Source organism: Tachypleus tridentatus, chromosome 6 (assembly GCF_004210375.1).
Source record: "Tachypleus tridentatus isolate NWPU-2018 chromosome 6, ASM421037v1, whole genome shotgun sequence".
Lineage (NCBI taxonomy): Eukaryota > Metazoa > Arthropoda > Merostomata > Xiphosura > Limulidae > Tachypleus > Tachypleus tridentatus.
In genome coordinates this window covers 47,972,302-47,997,136 of record NC_134830.1, presented here as the reverse complement: position 1 = coordinate 47,997,136, position 24,835 = coordinate 47,972,302, and the positions used below count along the sequence as shown (strand labels likewise).

At 32.1% G+C, this 24,835-nt stretch overlaps 1 protein-coding gene across 1 annotated transcript in view; it reads left to right on the top strand.

Annotated features, from left to right (window-relative positions):
• Positions 1-15,061, top strand: part of LOC143251605 (neuropeptide SIFamide receptor-like) — a 58,965-nt gene extending 43,904 nt beyond the window's left edge. Inside the window, exon 4 of the mRNA XM_076502875.1 lies at positions 14,970-15,061. Coding sequence (XP_076358990.1) covers positions 14,970-15,061 — 92 coding nt within the window. The remainder of the gene's footprint in view (positions 1-14,969) is intronic.
• Positions 15,062-24,835: the final 9,774 nt, after the last annotated feature.

The window sequence follows — 24,835 nt, the reverse complement described above, 5'->3', positions numbered from 1 at the left end:
TTTAAGCTTGTTGTTTTCTTATGTAAAAACAGTATATCACATGGTATTTAAGCTAGTGTTTTTCTTCAGAAAAAGAATATATCATGAGGTAGAGCCGGTGTTTTTCATATGTAAAAACAGTTTATTACATGGTAGTAAATCTGGTGGTTTTCTTATGTAAAACAGTATATCTCCAGGTAGTTAAGCCGGTGTTTCTCTTATGTAAATATGGTATATATCATGGTAGTTAAGTCGAAATTTTTTCTTGGGTAAAAACAGTGTATCACATGGTAGAGCCGGTTTTTTTATGTTAAAAAAGAATATCACATGTTCGATACATCAATTTTTTCTTATGTGAAACAGTATATCACATGGTAGTTGAGCCGGTTTTTTCTGATATAAAAACAGTATGTCACATGGTAGTTAAGACGGTGTTTTTTGTTATGTAAAAACAGTATATCACATGGTAGTTAAGCTGGTGTTTTTTTTTCAGGTAAAACTGGTATATCACATGGAAGTTAAGTTAATGTTTTTCCTATGTAAAAGCAGTATATCACATGGTAGTTAAACTGCTGTTTTTCTGATGTAAAAACAGTATATCACATGGTTTTTAAATTAAGCTTTTCTAAAGTAAACTTAGTATATCGAATGGTAGAGCCAGTGTTTTTCTTATGTAAAAACAGTATATCACATGGTTTTTAAATTAAGCTTTTCTAAAGTAAACTTAGTATATCGAATGGTAGAGCCAGTGTTTTTCTTATGTAAAAACAGTATATTACATGGTAAGTAAGCTGGTGTTTTTCTTATTGAAAAACAGTATATCTCGTGGTAGTTAATTTGGTGTTTTTCTTATGTCAAAACAGTATATCACATGGCCGTTAAACTGGGGTTTGTCCTATGTAAAAACAGTATATCACACTGTAGTTAAACCAGTGTTATTTTCTTAGTTGAAAACAGTATATCACATGGAGGTTAAGTTGATGTTTTCTCCTATGTAAAAGCAGTATATCACATGGTAGTTAAGCTAGTGTTTTTCTTAGGTAAAAATAGTATATCACATGGTCAAGCCAGTGTATGTTTTATCTAAAAAAAGTATATCTCGTGTTAGTTAAGCCGGTGTTTTTTTATGTTAAAACCGAATATCAAATGGTAGAGTTGGTGATTCTCTTATGTAAAAACAGTATATCACATTGAAGTAAAGTTGGTGTTTTTCCTATGAAAAAACACTATATCACATGGTAGTTAAGTTTGTGTTTTCTTATGTAAAAACAGTATATCGCAAGGAAGTGCCGAAGTTTTTCTCATGTAAAAACAGTATATCACAAGGAAGTGTCGAAGTTTTTCTCATGTAAAAACAGTATATCACAAGGAAGTGCCGAAGTTTTTCTTATGTAAAAACAGTATATCACAAGGAAGTGCCGAAGTTTTTCTCATGTAAAAACAGAATATCTCGTGATAGTTAAGCGGGTGTTTTTCTTATGTCAAAAAAGTATATCACATGGTAGTTAAGCTGGTGTTTTTCTTATGTAAAAACACTTTATCACATGGTAGTTAAGCTGGTGTTTTTCCTATGTAAAAACACTATATCACATGGTATCGTAGGTAGTGTTTTTTTGAGATAAAATTAGTATATCGCATGGAAGAGCCGGTGGTTTTGTTATGTAAAAAATGTATAACACATGGTAGAGCCGGTGTTTTTCTTATGAAAAATAGTATATCTTGTGGTAGTTAAGCAGGTGTTTTTTATGTAAAAACAGTATATCACATGAAAGTTAAGTTGATGTTTTCTCCTATGTAAAAGCAGTATATCACATAGTAGTAAAGCTGGTGTTTTACCTATGAAAAAACACTATATCACATGGTAGTTATGTTGTTTTCTTATGTAAAAACAGTATATCACATGGTATTTAAGCTAGTGTTTTTCTTCAGAAAAAGAATATATCATGAGGTAGAGCCGGTGTTTTTCATACGTAAAAACAGTTTATTACATGGTAGTAAATCTGGTGGTTTTCTTATGTAAAACAGTATATCTCGAGGTAGTTAAGCCGGTGTTTCTCTTATGTAAATATGGTATATATCATGGTAGTTAAGTCGAAATTTTTTCTTGGGTAAAAACAGTGTATCACATGGTAGAGCCGGTTTTTTATGTTAAAAAAGAATATCACATGTTCGATACATCAATTTTTTCTTATGTGAAACAGTATATCACATGGTAGTTGAGCCGGTTTTTTCTGATATAAAAACAGTATGTCACATGGTAGTTAAGTCGGTGTTTTTTGTTATGTAAAAACAGTACTCACATGGTAGTTAAGCTGGTGTTTTTTTTCAGGTAAAACTGGTATATCACATGGAAGTTAAGTTAATGTTTTTCCTATGTAAAAGCAGTATAACACATGGTAGTTAAACTGCTGTTTTTCTGATGTAAAAACAGTATATCACATGGTTTTTAAATTATGCTTTTCTAAAGTAAACTTAGTATAATACATGGAAAGTAAGCTGGTGTTTTTCTTATTTAAAAAGAGTATATCTCGTGGTAGTTAAGCTGGTGTTTTTCTTATGTCAAAACAGTATATCACATGGCCGTTAAACTGGGGTTTGTCATATGTAAAAACAGTATATCACACTGTAGTTAAACCAGTGTTATTTTCTTAGGTGAAAACAGTATACCAGATGGTAGTTAAGCTGGTGTTTTTCTTATGTAAAAACACTCTATCACATGGTAGTTCAGCCGGTTGGTTTCTTATGTAAAAACAGTATATCACATGGTATTTAAGCTAGTGTTTTTCTTCAGAAAAAGAATATATCATGAGGTAGAGCCGGTGTTTTTCATACGTAAAAACAGTTTATTACATGGTAGTAAATCTGGTGGTTTTCTTATGTAAAACAGTATATCTCGAGGTAGTTAAGCCGGTGTTTCTCTTATGTAAATATGGTATATATCATGGTAGTTAAGTCGAAATTTTTTCTTGGGTAAAAACAGTGTATCACATGGTAGAGCCGGTTTTTTATGTTAAAAAAGAATATCACATGTTCGATACATCAATTTTTTCTTATGTGAAACAGTATATCACATGGTAGTTGAGCCGGTTTTTTCTGATATAAAAACAGTATGTCACATGGTAGTTAAGTCGGTGTTTTTTGTTATGTAAAAACAGTACTCACATGGTAGTTAAGCTGGTGTTTTTTTTCAGGTAAAACTGGTATATCACATGGAAGTTAAGTTAATGTTTTTCCTATGTAAAAGCAGTATAACACATGGTAGTTAAACTGCTGTTTTTCTGATGTAAAAACAGTATATCACATGGTTTTTAAATTATGCTTTTCTAAAGTAAACTTAGTATAATACATGGAAAGTAAGCTGGTGTTTTTCTTATTTAAAAAGAGTATATCTCGTGGTAGTTAAGCTGGTGTTTTTCTTATGTCAAAACAGTATATCACATGGCCGTTAAACTGGGGTTTGTCATATGTAAAAACAGTATATCACACTGTAGTTAAACCAGTGTTATTTTCTTAGGTGAAAACAGTATACCAGATGGTAGTTAAGCTGGTGTTTTTCTTATGTAAAAACACTCTATCACATGGTAGTTCAGCCGGTTGGTTTCTTATGTAAAAACAGTATATCACATTGTAGTTAAGCTAGTGTTTTTCTTAGGTAAAAATAGTATATCACATGGTCAAGCCAGTGTATGTTTTATCTAAAAAAAGTATATCTCGTGTTAGTGAAGCCGGTGTTTTTTTATGATAAAACCGAATATCAAATAGTAAAGTTGGTGATTCTCTTATGTAAAAACAGTATATCACATTGAAGTAAAGTTGGTGTGTTTCCTATGAAAAAACACTATATCACATGGTAGTTAAGTTGTTTTTTATGTAAAAACAGTATATCACAAGGAAGTGCAGAAGTTTTTCTTATGTAAAAACAGTATATCACAAGGAAGTGCCGAAGTTTTTCTCATGTAAAAACAGTATATCACAAGGAAGTGCCGAAGTTTTTCTCATGTAAAAACAGTATATCACAAGGAAGTGCCGAAGTTTTTCTTATGTAAAAACAGTATATCACAAGGAAGTGCCGAAGTTTTTCTTATGTAAAAACAGCATATCTCGTGATAGTTAAGCGGGTGTTTTTCTTATGTCAAAAAAGTATATCACACTGTAGTTAAGCTGGTGTTTTTCTTATGTAAAAACACTATATCACATGGTAGTTAAGCTGGTGTTTTTCTTATGTAAAAACACTTTATCACATGGTAGTTAAGCTGGTGTTTTTCCTATGTAAAAACACTATATTATATGGTATCGTAGGTAGTGTTTTTTGAGATAAAATTAGTATATCGCATGGAAGAGCCGGTGGTTTTGTTATGTAAAAAATGTATAACACATGGTAGAGCCGGTGTTTTTCTTATGAAAAATAGTATATCTTGTGGTAGTTAAGCAGGTGTTTTTTTATGTAAAAACAGTATATCACATGGAAGTTAAGTTGATGTTTTCTCCTATGTAAAAGCAGTATATCACATAGTAGTTAAGCTGGTGTTTTACCTATGAAAAAACACTATATCACATGGTAGTTATGTTGTTTTCTTATGTAAAAACAGTATATCACATGGTATTTAAGCTAGTGTTTTTCTTCAGAAAAAGAATATATCATGAGGTAGAGCCGGTGTTTTTCATATGTAAAACAGTTTATTACATGGTAGTAAATCTGGTGGTTTTCTTATGTAAAACAGTATATCTCAGGTAGTTAAGCCGGTGTTTCTCTTATGTAAATATGGTATATATCATGGTAGTTAAGTCGAAATTTTTTCTTGGGTAAAAACAGTGTATCACATGGTAGAGTCGGTTTTTTTATGTTAAAAAAGAATATCACATGTTCGATACATCAATTTTTTCTTATGTGAAACAGTATATCACATGGTAGTTGAGCCAGTTTTTTCTGATATAAAAACAGTATGTCACATGGTAGTTAAGTCGGTGTTTTTTTGTTATGTAAAACAGTATATCACATGGTAGTTAAGCTGGTGTTTTTTTTCAGGTAAAACTGGTATATCACATGGAAGTTAAGTTAATGTTTTTCCTATGTAAAAGCAGTATATCACATGGTAGTTAAACTGCTGTTTTTCTGATGTAAAAACAGTATATCACATGGTTTTTAAATTAAGCTTTTCTAAAGTAAACTTAGTATATCGAATGGTAGAGCCAGTGTTTTTCTTATGTAAAAACAGTATATTACATGGTAAGTAAGCTGGTGTTTTTCTTATTTAAAAACAGTATATCTCGTGGTTGTTAAGTTGGTGTTTTTCTTATGTCAAAACAGTATATCACATGGCCGTTAAACTGGGGTTTGTCCAATGTAAAAACAGTATATCACACTGTTGTTAAACCAGTGTTATTTTCTTAGTTGAAAACAGTATATCACATGGAAGTTAAGTTGATGTTTTCTCCTATGTAAAAGCAGTATATCACATGGTAGTTAAGCTAGTGTTTTTCTTAGGTAAAAATAGTATATCACATGGTCAAGCCAGTGTATGTTTTATCTAAAAAAAGTGTATCTCGTGTTAGTTAAGCCGGTGTTTTTTATGTTAAAACCGAATATCAAATGGTAGAGTTGGTGATTCTCTTATGTAAAAACAGTATATCACATTGAAGTAAAGTTGGTGTTTTTCCTATGAAAAAACACTATATCACATGGTAGTTAAGTTGTTTTTATGTAAAAGCAGAATATCACATGGTAGTTAAGTTTGTGTTTTCTTATGTAAAAACAGTATATCACAAGGAAGTGCCGAAGTTTTCTCATGTAAAAACAGTATATCACAAGGAAGTGCCGAAGTTTTTCTCATGTAAAAACAGTATATCACAAGGAAGTGCCGAAGTTTTTCTTATGTAAAAACAGTATATCACAAGGAAGTGCCGAAGTTTTTCTTATGTAAAAACAGTATATCTCGTGATAGTTAAGCGGGTGTTTTTCTTATGTCAAAAAAGTATATCACACTGTAGTTAAGCTGGTGTTTTACTTATGTTAAAACACTATATCACATGGTAGTTAAGCTGGTGTTTTTCTTATGTAAAAACACTTTATCACATGGTAGTTAAGCTGGTGTTTTTCTTATGTAAAAACACTTTATCACATGGTAATTAAGCTGGTGTTTTTCCTATGTAAAAACAGTATATCATATGGTATCGTAGGTAGTGTTTTTTTGAGATAAAATTAGTATATCGCATGGAAGAGCCGGTGGTTTTGTTATGTAAAAAATGTATAACACATGGTAGAGCCGGTGTTTTTCTTATGAAAAATAGTATATCTTGTGGTAGTTAAGCAGGTGTTTTTTAAGTAAAAACAGTATATCACATGGAAGTTAAGTTGATGTTTTCTCCTATGTAAAAGCAGTATATCACATAGTAGTAAAGCTGGTGTTTTACCTATGAAAAAACACTATATCACATGGTAGTTATGTTGTTTTCTTATGTAAAAACAGTATATCACATGGTATTTAAGCTAGTGTTTTTCTTCAGAAAAAGAATATATCATGAGGTAGAGCCGGTGTTTTTCATATGTAAAAACAGTTTATTACATGGTAGTAAATCTGGTGGTTTTCTTATGTAAAACAGTATATCTCGAGGTAGTTAAGCAGGTGTTTCTCTTATGTAAATATGGTATATATCATGGTAGTTAAGTCGAAATTTTTTCTTGGGTAAAAACAGTGTATCACATGGTAGTTGAGCCGGTTTTTTGTGATATAAAAACAGTATGTCACATGGTAGTTAAGTCGGTGTTTTTTGTTATGTAAAAACAGTAATCACATGGAAGTTAAGCTGGTGTTTTTTTCAGTTAAAACTGGTATATCTCATGGAAGTTAAGTTAATGTTTTTCCTATGTAAAAGCAGTATATCACATGGTAGTTAAACTGCTGTTTTTCTGATGTAAAAACAGTATATCACATGGTTTTTAAATTATGCTTTTCTAAAGTAAACTTAGTATATTACATGGTAGGTAAGCTGGTGTTTTTCTTATTTAAAAACAGTATATCTCGTGGTAGTTAAGCTGGTGTTTTTCTTATGTAAAAACACTCTATCACATGGTAGTTAAGCCGGTTGGTTTCTTATGTAAAAACAGTATATCACATGGTAGTTATGCTAGTGTTTTTCTTAGGTAAAAATAGTATATCACATGGTCAAGCCAGTGTATGTTTTATCTAAAAAAAGTATATCCGTGTAAGTTAAGCCGGTGTTTTTTTTTATGTTAAAACCGAATATCAAATGGTAGAGTTGGTGATTCTCTTATGTAAAAACAGTATATCACATTGAAGTAAAGATGGTGTTTTCCTATGAAAAAAATACTATATCACATGGTAGTTAAGTTGTTTTTATGTAAATACAGAATATTACATGGTAGTTAAGCTTGTGTTTTTTTATGTAAAAACAGTATATCACAAGGAAGTGCCGAAGTTTTACTTATGTAAAAACAGTATATCTCGTGATAGTTAAGCTGGTGTTTTTCTTATGTCAAAAAAAGTATATCACACTGTAGTTAAACCAGTGTTTTTGTCTTATGTTAAAAAACTATATCACATGGTAGTAAATCTGGTGGTTTTCTTATGTAAAACAGTATATCTCGAGGTAGTTAAGCCGGTGTTTCTCTTATGTAAATATGATATATATCATGGTAGTTAAGTCGAAATTTTTTTTTGAATAAAAACAGTGTATCACATGGAAGAGCCGGTTTTTTTATGTTAAAAAAGAATATCACATGTTCGATACATCAATTTTATCTTATGTAAAACAGTATATCACATGGTATTTGAACCGGTTTTTTCTGATATAAAAACAGTATGTCACATGGTAGTTAAGTCGGTGTTTTTTGTTATGTAAAAACAGTATATCACATGGTTTTTAAATTATGCTTTTCTAAAGTAAACTTAGTATATTACATGGTAGGTAAGCTGGTGTTTTTCTTATTTAAAAACAGTATATCTCGTGGTAGTTACGCTGGTGTTTTTCTTATGTCAAAACAGTATATCACATGGCCGTTAAACTGGGGTTTGTCCTATGTAAAAACAGTATATCACACTGTAGTTGAACCATTGTTATTTTCTTAGGTGAAAACAGTATACCAGATGGTAGTTAAGCTGGTGTTTTTCTTATGTGAAAACACTCTATCACATGGTAGTTAAGCCGGTTGGTTTCTTATGTAAAAACAGTATATCACATTGTAGTTAAGCTAGTGTTTTTCTTAGGTAAAAATAGTATATCACATGGTCAAGCCAGTGTATGTTTTATCTAAAAAAAGTATATCTCGTGTTAGTTAAGCCGGTGTTTTTTTTATGTTAAAACCGAATATCAAATGGTAGAGTTGGTGATTCTCTTATGTAAAAACAGTATATCACATTGAAGTAAAGATGGTGTTTTTCCTATGAAAAAATACTATATCACATGGTAGTTAAGTTGTTTTTTATGTAAAAACAGAATATTACATGGTAGTTAAGCTTGTGTTTTTTTATGTAAAAACAGTATATCACAAGGAAGTGCCGAAGTTTTACTTATGTAAAAACAGTATATCTCGTGATAGTTAAGCGGGTGTTTTTCTTATGTCAAAAAAGTATATCACACTGTAGTTAAACCAGTGTTTTTGTCTTATGTTAAAAAACTATATCACATGGTAGTTAAGCTGGTGTTTTTCTTATGTAAAAACAATATATCACATGGTATCGTAGGTAGTGTTTTTTTGAGATAAAATTAGTATATCGCATGGAAGAGCCGGTTGTTTTGTTATGAAAAATAGTATATCTTGTGGTAGTTAAGCAGGTGTTTTTTATGTAAAAACAGTATATCACATGGAAGTTAAGTTGATGTTTTCTCCTATGTAAAAGCAGTATATCACATAGTAGTAAAGCTGGTGTTTTACCTATGAAAAAACACTATATCACATGGTAGTTATGTTGTTTTCTTATGTAGAAACAGTATATCACATGGTAGTTAAGCTAGTGTTTTTCTTCAGAAAAAGAATATATCATGAGGTAGAGCCGGTGTTTTTCATATGTAAAAACAGTTTATTACATGGTATTAAATCTGGTGGTTTTCTTATGTAAAACAGTATATCTCGAGGTAGTTAAGCCGGTGTTTCTCTTATGTAAATATGGTATATATCATGGTAGTTAAGTCGAAATTTTTTCTTGGGTAAAAAACAGTGTATCACATGGAAGAGCCGGTTTTTTTATGTTAAAAAAGAATATCACATGTTCGATACATCAATTTTATCTTATGTAAAACAGTATATCACATGGTATTTGAACCGGTTTTTTCTGATATAAAAACAGTATGTCACATGGTAGTTAAGTCGGTGTTTTTTGTTATGTAAAAACAGTATATCACATGGTTTTTAAATTATGCTTTTCTAAAGTAAACTTAGTATATTACATGGTAGGTAAGCTGGTGTTTTTCTTATTTAAAAACAGTATATCTCGTGGTAGTTACGCTGGTGTTTTTCTTATGTCAAAACAGTATATCACATGGCCGTTAAACTGGGGTTTGTCCTATGTAAAAACAGTATATCACACTGTAGTTAAACCAGTGTTATTTTCTTAGGTGAAAACAGTATACCAGATGGTAGTTAAGCTGGTGTTTTTCTTATGTAAAAACACTCTATCACATGGCAGTTAAGCCGGTTGGTTTCTTATGTAAAAACAGTATATCACATTGTAGTTAAGCTAGTGTTTTTCTTAGGTAAAAAATAGTATATCACATGGTCAAGCCAGTGTATGTTTTATCTAAAAAAAGTATATCTCGTGTTAGTTAAGCCGGTGTTTTTTTATGTTAAAACCGAATATCAAATGGTAGAGTTGGTGATTCTCTTATGTAAAAACAGTATATCACATTGAAGTAAAGTTGGTGTGTTTCTATGAAAAACACTATATCACATGGTAGTTAAGTTGTTTTTTATGTAAAAACAGAATATCACATGGTAGTTAAGCTTGTGTTTTTTTTATGTAAAAACAGTATATCACAAGGAAGTGCCGAAGTTTTTCTTATGTAAAAACAGTATATCTCGTGAGAGTTAAGCAGGTGTTTTTCTTATGTCAAAAAAGTATATCACACTGTAGTTAAACCAGTGTTTTTGTCTTATGTTAAAAAAACTATATCACATGGTAGATAAGCTGGTGTTTTTCTTATGTAAAAACACTATATCACATGGTAGTTAAGCTGGTGTTTTTCTTATGTAAAAACACTATATCACATGGTATCGTAGGTAGTGTTTTTTTGAGATAAAATTAGTATATCGCATGGAAGAGCCGGTGGTTTTCTTATGTAAAAAATGTATAACACATGGTAGGGCCGGTGTTTTTTTTATGAAAAATAGTATATCTTGTGGTAGTTAAGCAGGTGTTTTTTATGTAAAAACAGTATATCACATGGAAGTTAAGTTGATGTTTTCTCCTATGTAAAAGCAGTATATCACATAGTAGTAAAGCTGGTGTTTTACCTATGAAAAAACACTATATCACATGGTAGTTATGTTGTTTTATTATGTAAAAACAGTATATCACATGGTATTTAAGCTAGTGTTTTTCTTCAGAAAAAGAATATATCATGAGGTAGAGTTGGTGTCTTTCATATGTTAAAAGAGTTTCTTACACGGTAGTAAAACTGGTGTTTTTCTTGTGTAAAAACAGTATATCTCGAGGTAGTTAAGCCGGTGTTTTACTTATATCAAAATAGTATATCAAATGTCCGTTAAATTGTATATCAAATGTCCGTTAAACTGGAGTTTGTTCTAAGTAAAAACTGTGTATCATACGGTAGTTAAACCAGTGTTTTTCTCTTATGTAAAAAAAGTATATCACATTGTATTTAAGCTGGTGTTTTTCCGAGGTAAGAATTGTATATCACATGTTTGAGCCAGTGTATTTTTTATGTAAAAAAGGTATTTCGTGGTAGTTAAGCTGGTGTTTTTCCTATGTTAAAACACAATAACACATGGTAGTTTAGCTTGTGTTTTTTTATGTAAAAACATTATATAACAAGGCAGTTAACCCGGTGTTTTTCATATGTATATACTATAAGAAATGGAAGTAAAGCCGGTGTTTTTTCTTATGTAAAAACAGTATATCACATGATAGTTAAACTGCTTTTTTTCTCATGTAAAAACTATAATACATCGTAGTAAACCGGTGTTTCTCTTATGTAAATATAGTATATCTCATGTTAGTTAAGTCGGAATTTTTTCTTGGGTTAAAACAGTATATCACCTGGTAGATAATCGGTTTTTTCTTATGTGAAACAGTATATCACACGGTAGTTAAGCCGGTTTTTCTTATGTAAAAACAGTATATCAAATGGTAGTCAAGCTAGTGTTTTCCCAGGTAAAAGCAGTATATCACATGGTAGTTAAGCTGGTGTTCCTCTTAGGTAAAAAACACTGTATCACATGGTATTTAAATAGTGCTTTTGTAAGGTGAACTTAGTATATCGCATGGTAGAGCCAGTGTTCTTCTTATGTACAAACAATATATTCCATGTTAGGTAAGCTGGTGTTCTTCTTATGTAAAAACAGTATATCTCGTGGTAGTTAAGCGAGCGTTTTTCTTATGTCAAAACAGTATATCACATGGCTGTTAAACTGGGGTTTATCCTATGTAAAAACAGTATATAACACACTGTAGTTAAAGAAGTGTTATTTTCTTATATAACAACAATATATCTCGTGGTAGTTAAGCCGGTTGGTTTCTTATGTAAAAACAGTATATCACATGGTAGTTATGCTAGTGTTTTTCTTAGGTAAAAATAGTATATCACATGGTCAAGCCAGTGTATGTTTTATGTAAAAAAAAAAGTATATCTCGTGGTAGTTAAGCCGATGTTTTTTTAGGTCAAAACAGTATATCATATGGTAGTTAAGCCACTTGTCATCTTATGTGAAAACAGTACATCACATGGCTGATAAGCCGGTTGTTTTCTCATGTAAAAACAGCATATCAGATGGAAGTTAATGTGGTTTTTTCTTGTGTAAAAACAGTATATCACTTGATAATATAACCGGTGTTTTTCTTATGTAAAAACAATAACACGTCATTGTTAAGCCGAGGTTTTCTCTTATGTGAAAACAGTATATCACATAGTAGTAAAGCTGATGTTTTTGCTATGAAAAAACACTATATCAAATGGTAGTTAAGTTGTTTTTTATGCAAAACAGTATATCAAATGGTAGTTATGCCGGTTGTTTTCTTATGTGAAAACAGTATATCACATGGCCGTTAAACTGGTGTTTGTCCTATGTAAAAACAGTATATCACATGGTAGTTAAGCTGGTGTTTTTGTTAGGTAAAAACACTATATCACATGGTATTTAAATAGTGCTTTTCTAAGGTAAAATTAGTATATCGCATGGTAGAGCCAGTGTTTTTCTTATGTAAAAACAGTATATTACATGGTAGTTAAACCAGTTTTTTTTCTTATGTAAAAGCATAATATCTGATGTCAGTTAAACAATGAATCACATGGTGGTTGAGCAGGTGTTTTTTCATGTAAAAATAGTATATGACATAGTATTGAAGCTGGTGTTTTTCTATGTAAAAACAATATATCACATGGCAATTCAGCTAGTGTTTTTCTTATGTAAAAACAGTATATCAAATGGTAGATTTGGTATTTTTCTTGTTTAAAAACATTATATCACATGGTATTTTTGTTGGTTGTTTTCTTATATAAAGACAGTATGTCACATGGTAGTTTAGCCGGTTGTTTTCTGATGTAAAAACAGTATGTCACATGGTAGTTTAGCCGGTTGTTTTCTGATGTAAAAACAGTATATGACATGGATGTTAACTTGGTGTTTTTCTTATGTAAATAATATAACTCATGGTAGTTGAGCCAGTGTTTTCTCTGATGTAAAAACAGTATATCGCACAGTAGTTAAGCTGGTGTTTTTCTTAGGTGAAAACCATGTATCACATGGTCGTTAAGCTGGTGGTTTTCTTATGTAAAAACAGTTTATTACATGGTAGTTAAGCTGGTGTTTTCCTTTGTTAATACTGTATATCGTATGGTAGACCCGGTGTTTTTCTTATGTAAGAACAGTATATCACATGGTAAAGAAGATATTTTTTTATGTAAAAACCGTATATGATATTGTAGAGACGGTGTTTTTCTTATGTAGAAAAAGTATATCTCATGAGAATTAAGCCGGTGTTTTTTCTTATGTAAAATCAGTATATCACATTGTTGAGCCGGTGTTTTTCACTATATCTCATGGTATTTGAGCTAGTGTTTTTGTTATGGTAAAACAGTATATCAGATGGTAGTTAAGCTGGTGTTTTTGTTAATTAGTGCACGTCGTATACAGATATGAGACAAGTGGTGCTCATAGTGAAAGACTGTTTGTAGTAATGAGGTATGTATAGTTTCCCATTATAACGAATTCCAACACTAATTAATATATACAATCTGTAAGTTTGTACACTTTCACTTTGTGAATCAAATTTGACATTCTTTATACTGTTTTTTGTAAAGTTAAGATCAAAGCCGTTATATTAATTAGTTTGCTTGTTTCTGATTTTCGCGCAAATCTACACGAGGGCTATCTGTTGTTATCGTCCCTGATTTAGCAGTGTAAGACTAGAGGGAAGGCAGCTAGTCATCATCACCCACCGCCAACTCTTGGGCTACACTTTTACCATCGAATAGCGAAATTGACCGCATTTTATAACGCTCCCACGGCTAAAAGAGCTAGCATGTTTGGTGTGACAGGTATTCGAACCTGAGACCCTCGGATTAAGAGTCGAGTGCCTTGACCACCTAGCCATGCAGGGCCATATTAATTAGTATTTCCACAGATAGCTCAAATCTAACCTGGATTCAACCAGTGAAATTTTCATTAGTGGAAGAGTGTTTTGATTAAAAAATACATATTAATTTCGACAATCCATTAAAAAATTCGATAAACAACCATCAATATTCATGCTTATAAATTAATTTTTTAAACTGTTATTAATTGAAAAGATTTTATGTTCAACAATACTTACTGACAAAATTCTGCTACATTTTAGTCAATAAGTATGGCAAAAAAAAAGATACCAGTTTAGTACAAGAGTTGGCGTGGGGTGGTGAGGACTAGTTGCCTTCCCTCGAATCTTACACTGCTAAATTACAAATGGCTCGCGCAGATAGTTCCCGTGTAGAATTCAAATTAAGAAAGTCATCAAATCATTTTGTTTGCAAATCAATTATATTATTTTATTAGTTTTAATTCACTTCACACACTACGTTTTTTATCCTCTTGTGGTAATATAGTTGGAAGGTCACCAGTAGCAAGAAAAATTAGATAGGTATTTTTTCTCACTAGCACTTAAGATAGCCAATAGAAGTAATGAGCTCTCACTTACTTTACTTATGTAACAAGACTAGAGAGAAGATTCAAATAACACAGTAATTTTAAAATTCACAACAGTTCAAGTATTCTCCAACTTGAGCTTAAGAGCTGCAATGTTACAGTGTCTGAAAATGTTTAAAGTAGTTGGCGGTGCAGAGAATAAGATGTCATAAAGGGTTAAAGACATCTAATTCAGAAATAAAAGCCCTTTCTGAATAGCCAAACTACTGCTTATGAACCTTCATTATTCACGTAAAGTGTTTTATAACTCATGAAATACAAGACAGCTGTTGAAGTACATTTTGAGTATACCAGCAGCTGTTATAAGCTACTGACGCACGTGACAATGGTAACGATATGTGTATATAGTAATATATGTGTTAAATTTAACAGACGTATGTTGGCTTGAACAAGTTTATGAACATTGCATAAAGTTAGTCATGGATCAGTTACACATAATAACTGTTAAGCAACATGTAAATGGAGATAAACGATTATATCTGAAGGTTATGACTTTATGATATGAAGTAAACTATGATTACAGACATGAGAAGTCTTACTGGAAGATACAATGTATTTGTTATTCTTATTAATACTAGTAACAATGTTTCAGTTCTGACACTTAAATATTCTGTAGGTAGTGAAGTTTTACTGGAAAATAAAAGTAGTAAAAACTCCGATTATGTCCAAGATAAACCATATTTTTCTGTTGATTTCTGGGAAGAGTAATGCCAGACATTCCGATTACATTAGGCCCAAATATGAATAAATCAGTGAACTTATCAATAGTGTTGAACTTAACGGAAATTGGCTTGGATATCTTAAGGAATGTAAGATTGGTGTGCCAAATATTTTATTAGGTTATGATGGAATATTTCAGTCACGAAAACTTAAGAGTGTTATAAGCATACAGTTTCACTGGCTATTTTTCTTTAACATATTTTGGTAGAAGGTACAACCAATAATGCATAAAATTGTAGGCTGTGAATGTATTATTAGAAAGTAAGAAAACCACGCCTTTACAATGAAACTTTGTAATTGCATCTTGTGACAGATTTGCTGTTATATATTTATTGTAATGCCGATGTTTCAGTAAAATATATGTTTGGAAATGCATGTAACTTATACTGTTAAATGTGTATTGCGAAATTTCGCTTATTTACTAAATTTGTAGAAGATTCTCGAGTGTAAGAATCCACAATGTACTATGTGTGTATGTAGATACTAGTGACTGCCAGTAATCTTGCCTTAGTTAAAATTTCTAGAAACTATCCTCTTTAGCTTATAAAAGGCAACCAATGCAACGCGAATAGATGGCATATATTGTAGGTTTGCTACAATTGGTATCCTGTAAACATATAACTGTGATTAATGCTTATTAATCGTGAAACTACAGATATTTGAGCAGGAACATTTATAGATTTTGAGCATTACAAACAATCTAGCTTCCACGCATTAACATCGGACGAGAGTACTTTTACGAAGACTTTATATAATTTTAGCGATGAAAAACTCACATGTCATCAACGAAGAGTTAGCTAACTCCCCGTTAAGTGAATTGTGTCTTTATCAACTCGGAACTAATTTGCTCATCGTGAACCGTCGATGAAATACCCAGTTCAGACCAGATGGAAGACTCCACATTGTGTGTAAGTTTCTAAAACTTTTGTATATAAATAATTTTTCTAATAACTGTTATTATAAATTGCATTACTGTCTGTATATTAAAATATATTTGTATTAAGAAAGAAAACTGTGTTTCAATCTTGTTGACAAATATCATAAATTGGATACATTTCGACATTTAATTAGCTTCTAAATTGAAACTACAATTTAACTCAGCTTCAGGCTATTTGAAATTGTAACACGTAATATAACAAATTGGAGACGTAACAACCTTGATGATGTTCAGTTTGTATGAGGAAGCTGTCTCGAAGAAAAGACTGAGTAATCGTTGCCTTATTCTTATGGTCAAACGTTAGGAGTCAGTTTCTGCTAAGTTAGTCCAAGTGAGAAATATTTCACTATTTAGCCTACACTCATTCCTGAAAAATTTGTCATCAAGACATGAAACTTACTTCTAGATCAAGAGAAATTTTAATCTTATTTTGAGAAATTAGGTACATCTTCATTATTGTGTTGATGAAGATTTCTGTTAAACTATCTTGTATCGAGTACATCTTTATTATTATGTTAATGAAGGTTTGTGTCAAACTATTTGTATCGAGTACATCTTTATTATTATGTTAATGAAGGTTTGTGTCAAACTATTTTGTATCAAGTACATCTTCATTATTATGTTAATTAAGGTTTGTGTTAAACTCTCTTGTATCGAGTACATCTTTATTATTATGTTAATGAATGTTTGTGTCAAACTATTTGTATCGAGTACATCTTTATTATTATGTTAATGAAGGTTTGTGTCAAACTATTTGTATCGAGTACATCTTTATTATTATGTTAATGAAGGTTTGTGTCAAACTATTTGTATCAAGAACATCTTTATTATTATGTTAATGAAGATTTGTGTTAAATTATTTGTATCGAGTACATCTTCATTATTATGTTAATGAAGGTTTGTATTAAAAGTTTTCCTATCAAGTACATCTTTATCATTATGTTAATGAAGGTTTGTGTTAAAAAATTTGTATCAAGAACATCTTTATTATTATGTTAATGAAAATTTGTGTTAAACTTTTTCGTATCGAGTACGTCTTTATTATTGTGTTAATGAAGGCTTGTGATAAACTTTTTGTATCAGGAACATCTTTGTTATTATGTTTGTTTTGGAATTTTGTGCAAAGCTACACGAGAGCTATCTGCGCTAACCGTCCATAATTTAGCAGTGCAAGACTAGAGGGAAGGCAGCTAGTCATCGTCACCCACCGCCAACTCTTGGGCTACACTTTTACCATCGAATAGCGGGATTGACCGCATATTATAACGCTCCCACGGCTGAAAGAGCTAGCATGTTTGGTGTGACAGGTATTCGAACCTGAGACCCTCGGATTAAGAGTCGAGTGCCTTGACCACCTGGCCATGCAGGGCCATATTAATTAGTATTTTTACAGATAGCTCAAATCTAACCTGGATTCAACCAGTGAAATTTTCATTAGTGGAAGAGTGTTTTGATTAAAAAATACATATTAATTTCGACAATCCATTAAAAAATTCGATAAACAACCATCAATATTCATGCTTATAAATTAATTTTTTAAACTGTTATTAATTGAAAAGATTTTATGTTCAACAATACTTACTGACAAAATTCTGCTACTTTTTAGTCAACAAGTATGGCAAAAAAAAAGATACCAGTTTAGTACAAAATTACACTGTGAGTTTTCTACTTTCATGTATTAACGTTGAAATTTTCAATTTTTTTTTTTTGGTGCTGGTATGTGAAGTCTCTATATAATTTGTTGTTTAAGAAAGGCAGCCAGGCATGATCTGGACTGGAGGTTAGGGTGATGGACTCGTAATTTAGAGGTCGCGGGTTCTAATCCACATCACACCATACATGCTCGCCCTTTCAGCCGTGAAGGCATTATCTGTGACAGTCAATCCCGCTACCTGTTGGTAAAAGAGTAGCCGAAAAGTTGGCGTGGGGTGGTGAAGACTAGTTGCCTTCCCTCGAATCTTACACTGCTAAATTACAAATGGCTCGCGCAGATAGTTCTCGTGTAGAATTCAAATGAAGAAAGTCATCAAATCATTTTGTTTGCAAATCAATTATTATTTTATTATTTTTAATTCACTTCACACACCACGTTTTTTATCCTCTTGCGGTAATATAGTTGGAAGGTCACCAGTAGCAAGAAAATTAGATAAGTATTTTTTCTCACTAGCACTTAAGATAGCCAATAGAAGTAATGAGCTCTCACTTACATTACTTATGTAACAAGACTAGAGAGGAGATTCAAATAACACAGTAATTTTAAAATTCACAACAGTTCAAGTATTCTCCAACTTGAGCTTAAGAGCTGCAATGTTACAGTGTCTGAAAATGTTTAAAGTAGTTGGCGGTGCAGAGAATAAGATGTCATAAAGGGTTAAAGACATCTAATTCAGAAATAAAAGCCCTTTCTGAATAGCCAAACTACTGCTTATGAACCTTCGTTATTCACGTAAAGTGTTTTATAACTCATGAAATACAAGACAGCTGTTGAAGTGCATTTTGAGTATACCAGCAGCTGTTATAAGCTACTGACGCACGTGACAATGGTAACGATATGTGTATATAGTAATATATGTGTTAAATTTAACAGACTTATGTAGGCTTGAACAAGTTTATGAACATTGCATAAAGTTAGTCATGGATCAGTTACACATAATAACTGTTAAGCAACATGTAAATGGAGATTAACGATTATATCTGAAGGTTATGACTTTATGATATGAAGTAAACTATGATTACAGACATGAGAAGTCTTACTAGAAGATACAATGTATTTGTTATTCTTATTAATACTAGTAACAATGTTTCAGTTCTGACACTTAAATATTCTGTAGGTAGTGAAGTTTTACTGGAAAATAAAAGTAGTAAAAACTCCGATTATGTCCAAGATAAACCATATTTTTCTGTTGATTTCTGAGAAGAGTAATGCCAGATATTCCGATTACATTAGGCCGAAATATGAATAAATCAGTGAACTTATCAATAGTGTTGAACTTAACGGAAATTGGCTTGGATATCTTAAGGAATGTAAGCTTGGTGTGCCAAATATTTTATTAGGTTATGATGGAATATTTCAGTCACGAAGACTTAAGAGTGTTATAAGCATACAGTTTCACTGGCTATTTTTCTTTAAAATATTTTGGTATAAGGTACAACCAATAATGCATAAAACTGTAGGCTGTGAATGTATTATTAGAAAGTAAGAAAACCACGCCTTTACAATGAAACTTTGTAATTGCATCTTGTGACAGATTTGCTGTTATATATTTATTGTAATGTCGATGTTTCAGTAAAATATATGTTTGGAAATGCATGTAACTTATACTGTTAAATGTGTATTGCGAAATTTCGCTTATTTACTAAATTTGTAGAAGATTCTCGAGTGTAAGAATCCACAATGTACTATGTGTGTATGTAGATACTAGTGACTGCCAGTAATCTTGCCTTAGTTAAAATTTCTAGAAACTATCCTCTTTACCTTATAAAAGGCAACCAACGCAACGCGAATAGATGGCATATATTGTAGGTTTGCTACAATTGGTATCCTGTAAACATATAACTGTGATTAATGCTTATTAATCGTGAAACTACAGACATTTGAGCAGGAACATTTATAGATTTTGAGCATTACAAACAATCTAGCTTCCACGCATTAACATCGGACGAGAGTACTTTTACGAAGACTTTATATAATTTTAGCGATGAAAAACTCACATGTCATCAACGAAGAGTTAGCTAACTCCCCGTTAAGTGAATTGTGTCTTTATCAACTCTGAACTAATTTGCTCATCGTGAACCGTCGATGAAATATCCAGTTCAGACCAAATGGAAGACTCCACATTGTGTGTAAGTTTCTAAAACTTTTGTATATAAATAATTTTTCTAATAACTGTTATTATAAATTGCATTACTGTCTGTATATTAAAATATATTTGTATTAAGAAAGAAAACTGTGTTTCAATCTTGTTGAAAAATATCATAAATTGGATACATTTCGACATTTAATTAGCTTTTAAATTGAAACTACAATTTAACTCAGCTTCAGGCTATTTGAAATTGTAACACGTAATATAACAAATTGGAGACGTAACAACCTTGATGATGTTCAGTTTGTATGAGGTAGCTGTCTCGAAGAAAAGACTGAGTAATCATTGCCTTATTCTCATGATCAAACGTTAGGAGTCAGTTTCTGCTAAGTTAGTCCAAGTGAGAAATATTTATCCTACACTCATTCCTGAAAAATTTGTCATCAAGACATGAAACTTACTTCTAGATCCTGAGAAATTTTAAACTTATTTTGAGAAATTAGGTACATCTTCATTATTGTGTTGATGAAGGTTTCTGTTAAACTATTTTGTATCGAGTACATCTTCATTATTGTGTTGATGAAGGTTTCTGTTAAACTATCTTGTATCGAGTACATCTATATTATTATGTTAATGAAGATTTGTGTTAAATTATTTGTATCGAGTACATCTTCATTATTATGTTAATGAAGGTTTGTATTAAAAGTTTTCCTATCAAGTACATCTTTATCATTATGTTAATGAAGGTTTGTGTTAAAAAATTTGTATCAAGAACATCTTTATTATTATGTTAATGAAAATTTGTGTTAAACTTTTTCGTATCGAGTACGTCTTTATTATTGTGTTAATGAAGGCTTGTGATAAACTATTTATATTGAGTATATCTTCATTATTATGTTAATGAAGGTTTGTATTAAAAGTTTTCCTATCAAGTACATCTTTATCATTATGTTAATGAAGGCTTGTGTTAAACAATTTGTATCAAGAACATCTTTATTATTATGTTAATGAAAATTTGTGTTAAACTTTTTCGTATCGAGTACGTCTTTATTATTGTGTTAATGAAGGCTTGTGATAAACTTTTTGTATCAGGAACATCTTTGTTATTATGTTTGTTTTGGAATTTTGTGCAAAGCTACACGAGAGCTATCTGCGCTAACCGTCCATAATTTAGCAGTGCAAGACTAGAGGGAAGGCAGCTAGTCATCACCACCCACTGCCAACTCTTGGGCTACTCTTTTACCAACGAATATTGGGATTGACAGTAACTTAATAACGCCCTCACGGCTGAAAGGACGAGCATGTTTGGTGCGACGGGGTTTCGAACTCGCGACCCTCAGATTACGAGTCGAACGCCTTAACTCACCTGGCCATGCCGGGCCTTATTATTATGTTAATGAAGGTTTGTGTTAAACTTGTTCGTACTATAGCTGTATGCTTTGCATATGTGTGTGTTTCTTTTTGGGTGATGTATAATTAGTTATTGTATGTACTATGTTTAATTGCATGTGATGTATATTTTAAGGGTCTAATTTATCAATTATATTTATAATGAGAAGGATTAAGTTATTATTCTTTTGTAATTTCATTTTATGCTGTAGTGATATTAAAAAGGTTTTCTCATTTTTGTACTAATTTGCAATACTTTACAATAAAGGATTTCTTTTATTTACCTGCTTATATTAATGTAAGTGTTATTTCAGTGTAATTTTGCATAACACATACTTCAGGTAGCTGTGGGTAATGAAATGTGTAACTATTTTGAAACGGTTCATTCTTGCATTGTTGATTTTATAGTAGACTGTAGCTTTATCATTTTTTGTAAAAGTTAAGAAAAAACGACCTTTTCACGCCATGGTTTTTATAAATATAACTGTTGTAGATTTTGTATTGTTGTAATTTAGATTGCAGTAAAATACATTAGTATATTGTATTTTAGTTAGATATTCCTGTAGTTTTTGCTGCTACGAGGTTTATGTTGGTGATATTGTATACAAAAGTAATTAAAAGTGTGGACTGATTTGCGTTCATGTTATTGATATCGTATGACAAATGTTTCCGTTGTATTTAACTATACCACAGCTACTATACTTTATTGATAAATGATTTCAGTTGTAATATTCAACTTGCTTCGTCTCACTGTTAAAAGAATGTTTTATCTTTGTTGTATGTGATTGTTTTATAGGGGTATGGAGAAAATTACGCCATCCTTAACCGGCTTGCATTTGTCAGTATTAATGGACTGGAACTTAAAATTAATATATCCAACTAGTATGAACTAAAGGGGTTTGAGAAAGGTAACACATCAAAAGATTGTGTCTTCTACCACCTTGTGTTGATACAGAAATTTTCAAAATTTGTCATTTAGCTCTAGCTTCCTATTTACATGTAATTCACTGTATACAGTAATACCTTCTGCCTCCTAACAGGAAAGGTAATGGTAAAATCACCTATAGAAAGTGAAGACAGACAGGATCCTTTTTCATTGGCAGCCAGGTGAACTCTGGAGGTAACTGTTTATCTTAAAATTCATTGGAAAATCGCTAGTCACGTGTGTACCGTCAGTTGTTCTGGGCAAGCCTAACGTTAATAATTTAAGTAGCTAACATAATAGTTGTTAAATTTGGAACATGGTATCCGCAGATAAGTTCTGGAATATGATCTCAGCACTGTTATATGGAACACAATTTTGACGTCACCCCAAACATGATCACCTTTTCAACCGTGAGGGAGTTATAATGTGATGGTCAATCCCACTATTCGTTGATAAAAGAGTAGCCGAAGAGTTGGTGGTGGATGGTGATGACTAGTTGCCTTCTTTCTAATCTTAAACAACTAAATTAGGGACGGCTAGTACAGATAGCCCTCATGTAGCTTTGCGCGAAGTGTCAAACTAAATCCAGAACTCGAACATGTCTTTATGTTTAAATATGTTGTTAATTGTATAAACTTCCCAAAAGCCATCAATGTTATACATGCCTTTCCAGCTTGACATTATACGGGTTGTGTTTGTCGCCAGAATTGATTTTGTACATTGTCATGATAGTTTTAATTTAATGTACTCAATAATTTATAGTCTCCCAGTGGCTCAGCGGTATGTCTACGGACTTACAACGCCATAAAACCGGATTTCGATACCCGTGGTGGGCAGAGCACAGATAGCCCATTGTGTAGCATTGTGCTTAATTCAAAAATAACAATAACAATAATTTATGTGCAGACTTGGTATATTTTTAACTATCTGTACGACTTTGTTTGTGTATTGTCAAACACAAAGCTACACAATAAATTATCTGTGCTGTGCCTACGGCGGATATCAAACCTAATCTTTCGCGTTATAAGAATTCAGACTTAACGTTGAGGCGCAGGAAGATTGGAGTGCGCGCGTGTGTGTGCTATTTTAAAGAGTCTGTTCTTAATCCTATTAATATGTATGTTATCAGATGAATATGCGATTAGATATATTATGACGTGTAGCACTAAAGGAACCGCCGACTTCACTAAAAGACAATCTTTCTCTCTTTCAGCTATCAATAAAACTACATATATTTCACAAAATGACAAATCGATAGTTGTAATTTAATATTTGCAATTTTTTTATATATACAAGCAGAACCTAGTTTGGCATGATAGTTATCGTGTCCGAATGGTGAATTCCAGGATTCATCGTTCATAGTCCGTTTTCGCTATAAAAGTTACGGCTAGATCCTGCTATACGATCAAAAAAGAATAGTTCAATAGCCGGTCGTGAATGCCATTATCCAGTTACCTTCCCTCTGGTCTTTTGACTCAGAATTAGTGGCGACGATGCGCAGATGGACTTTTTGTAGCTTTGCGCGTTTTGAAACAAATGTGTAAGTACTGACTGCTTTATTCATGTTTTACAACTGCGAAGCTTCGTGAACTGAACAAAACGCACTACTTAAAGACTCACTACCACCATCTATAGGTTGAAATAAGGAGCAAAGTAGAAATATTCCTTTAATGGAGCCATTAAATGGGGTATTGTAAATTAAACATCACGACCTTGAACAACAAAAGTAAAGGAACGTTTTACAATAAAACAAGTTGTCCTATATTAAAGGTTATGACCAACTCAGACGTTATATTTTTTGGAATTCCAATACACTGAACTCGAATCACGAAGAAGTATGTTTGGTTCTTTTTTACTTTTGCGCAAAGCAATACGAGGGCTATCTGCGATAGCCGTCCCTAATGTAAGACTAAAAGGAAGACACCTAGTCACCATCACCCGCCACCAACTCTTGGCCTACTCTTTTAGCAACGAATAGTGGCATTGACCGCAACATTATAACGCCCCCACGGCTGAAAGGGCGAGCATGTTTGGTGTGAAAGGAATTCGACTCACGACCCTCGGATTACGAGTCGAGTTCCATAACCACCTGGCCATGCCGGGCCTCCGCGAAGAAGTAAACTAAGTCGATCAACATATTAAGTTGTCAACAAACTATCAGCAAAAATATTAAATTAACAAAATAGTTTTGAAACTAGACAGGGTGAAGTTTACAATAAACTAAGCTTCTAGTCTCACTGGATGAGCAATATAAACTATGTAGAAATTTAAGTAAAGCTCTGAGACAAAATAACAACTTGGTTAGTCTGTCTGCCCGTTACCTAATATTTGATTTTTGGTTGATAAGAAAAGATTGCGGGCTGGTCTGGGTTAGATCTCTGGATTTTATAGCTGGCAAGCCGGCTTTGAATCCACATCATACCTCACAATTTTCGCCGCACTTTAAGCTGTTTAGCATTATATGAATGGCACAAAATTTCTTAACGTAGATGGGGTGGCCAGGTGTTGTAAGACCATCTTTCTGTTAGTAGTTCAAAATCAAGGATGGCGAAAGGCATGTTTAATAGTTTTGGTATAAATACAAAATACAATACAGCCCAGAAAATATTTTGAAAAACATCGTGACACAATCGACAGAGATGTGTACTACCTCATGTTTATTTGTGGGAAGGACTCCCCAGTGGCAGAGTGGTACGTCTGCAGACGTA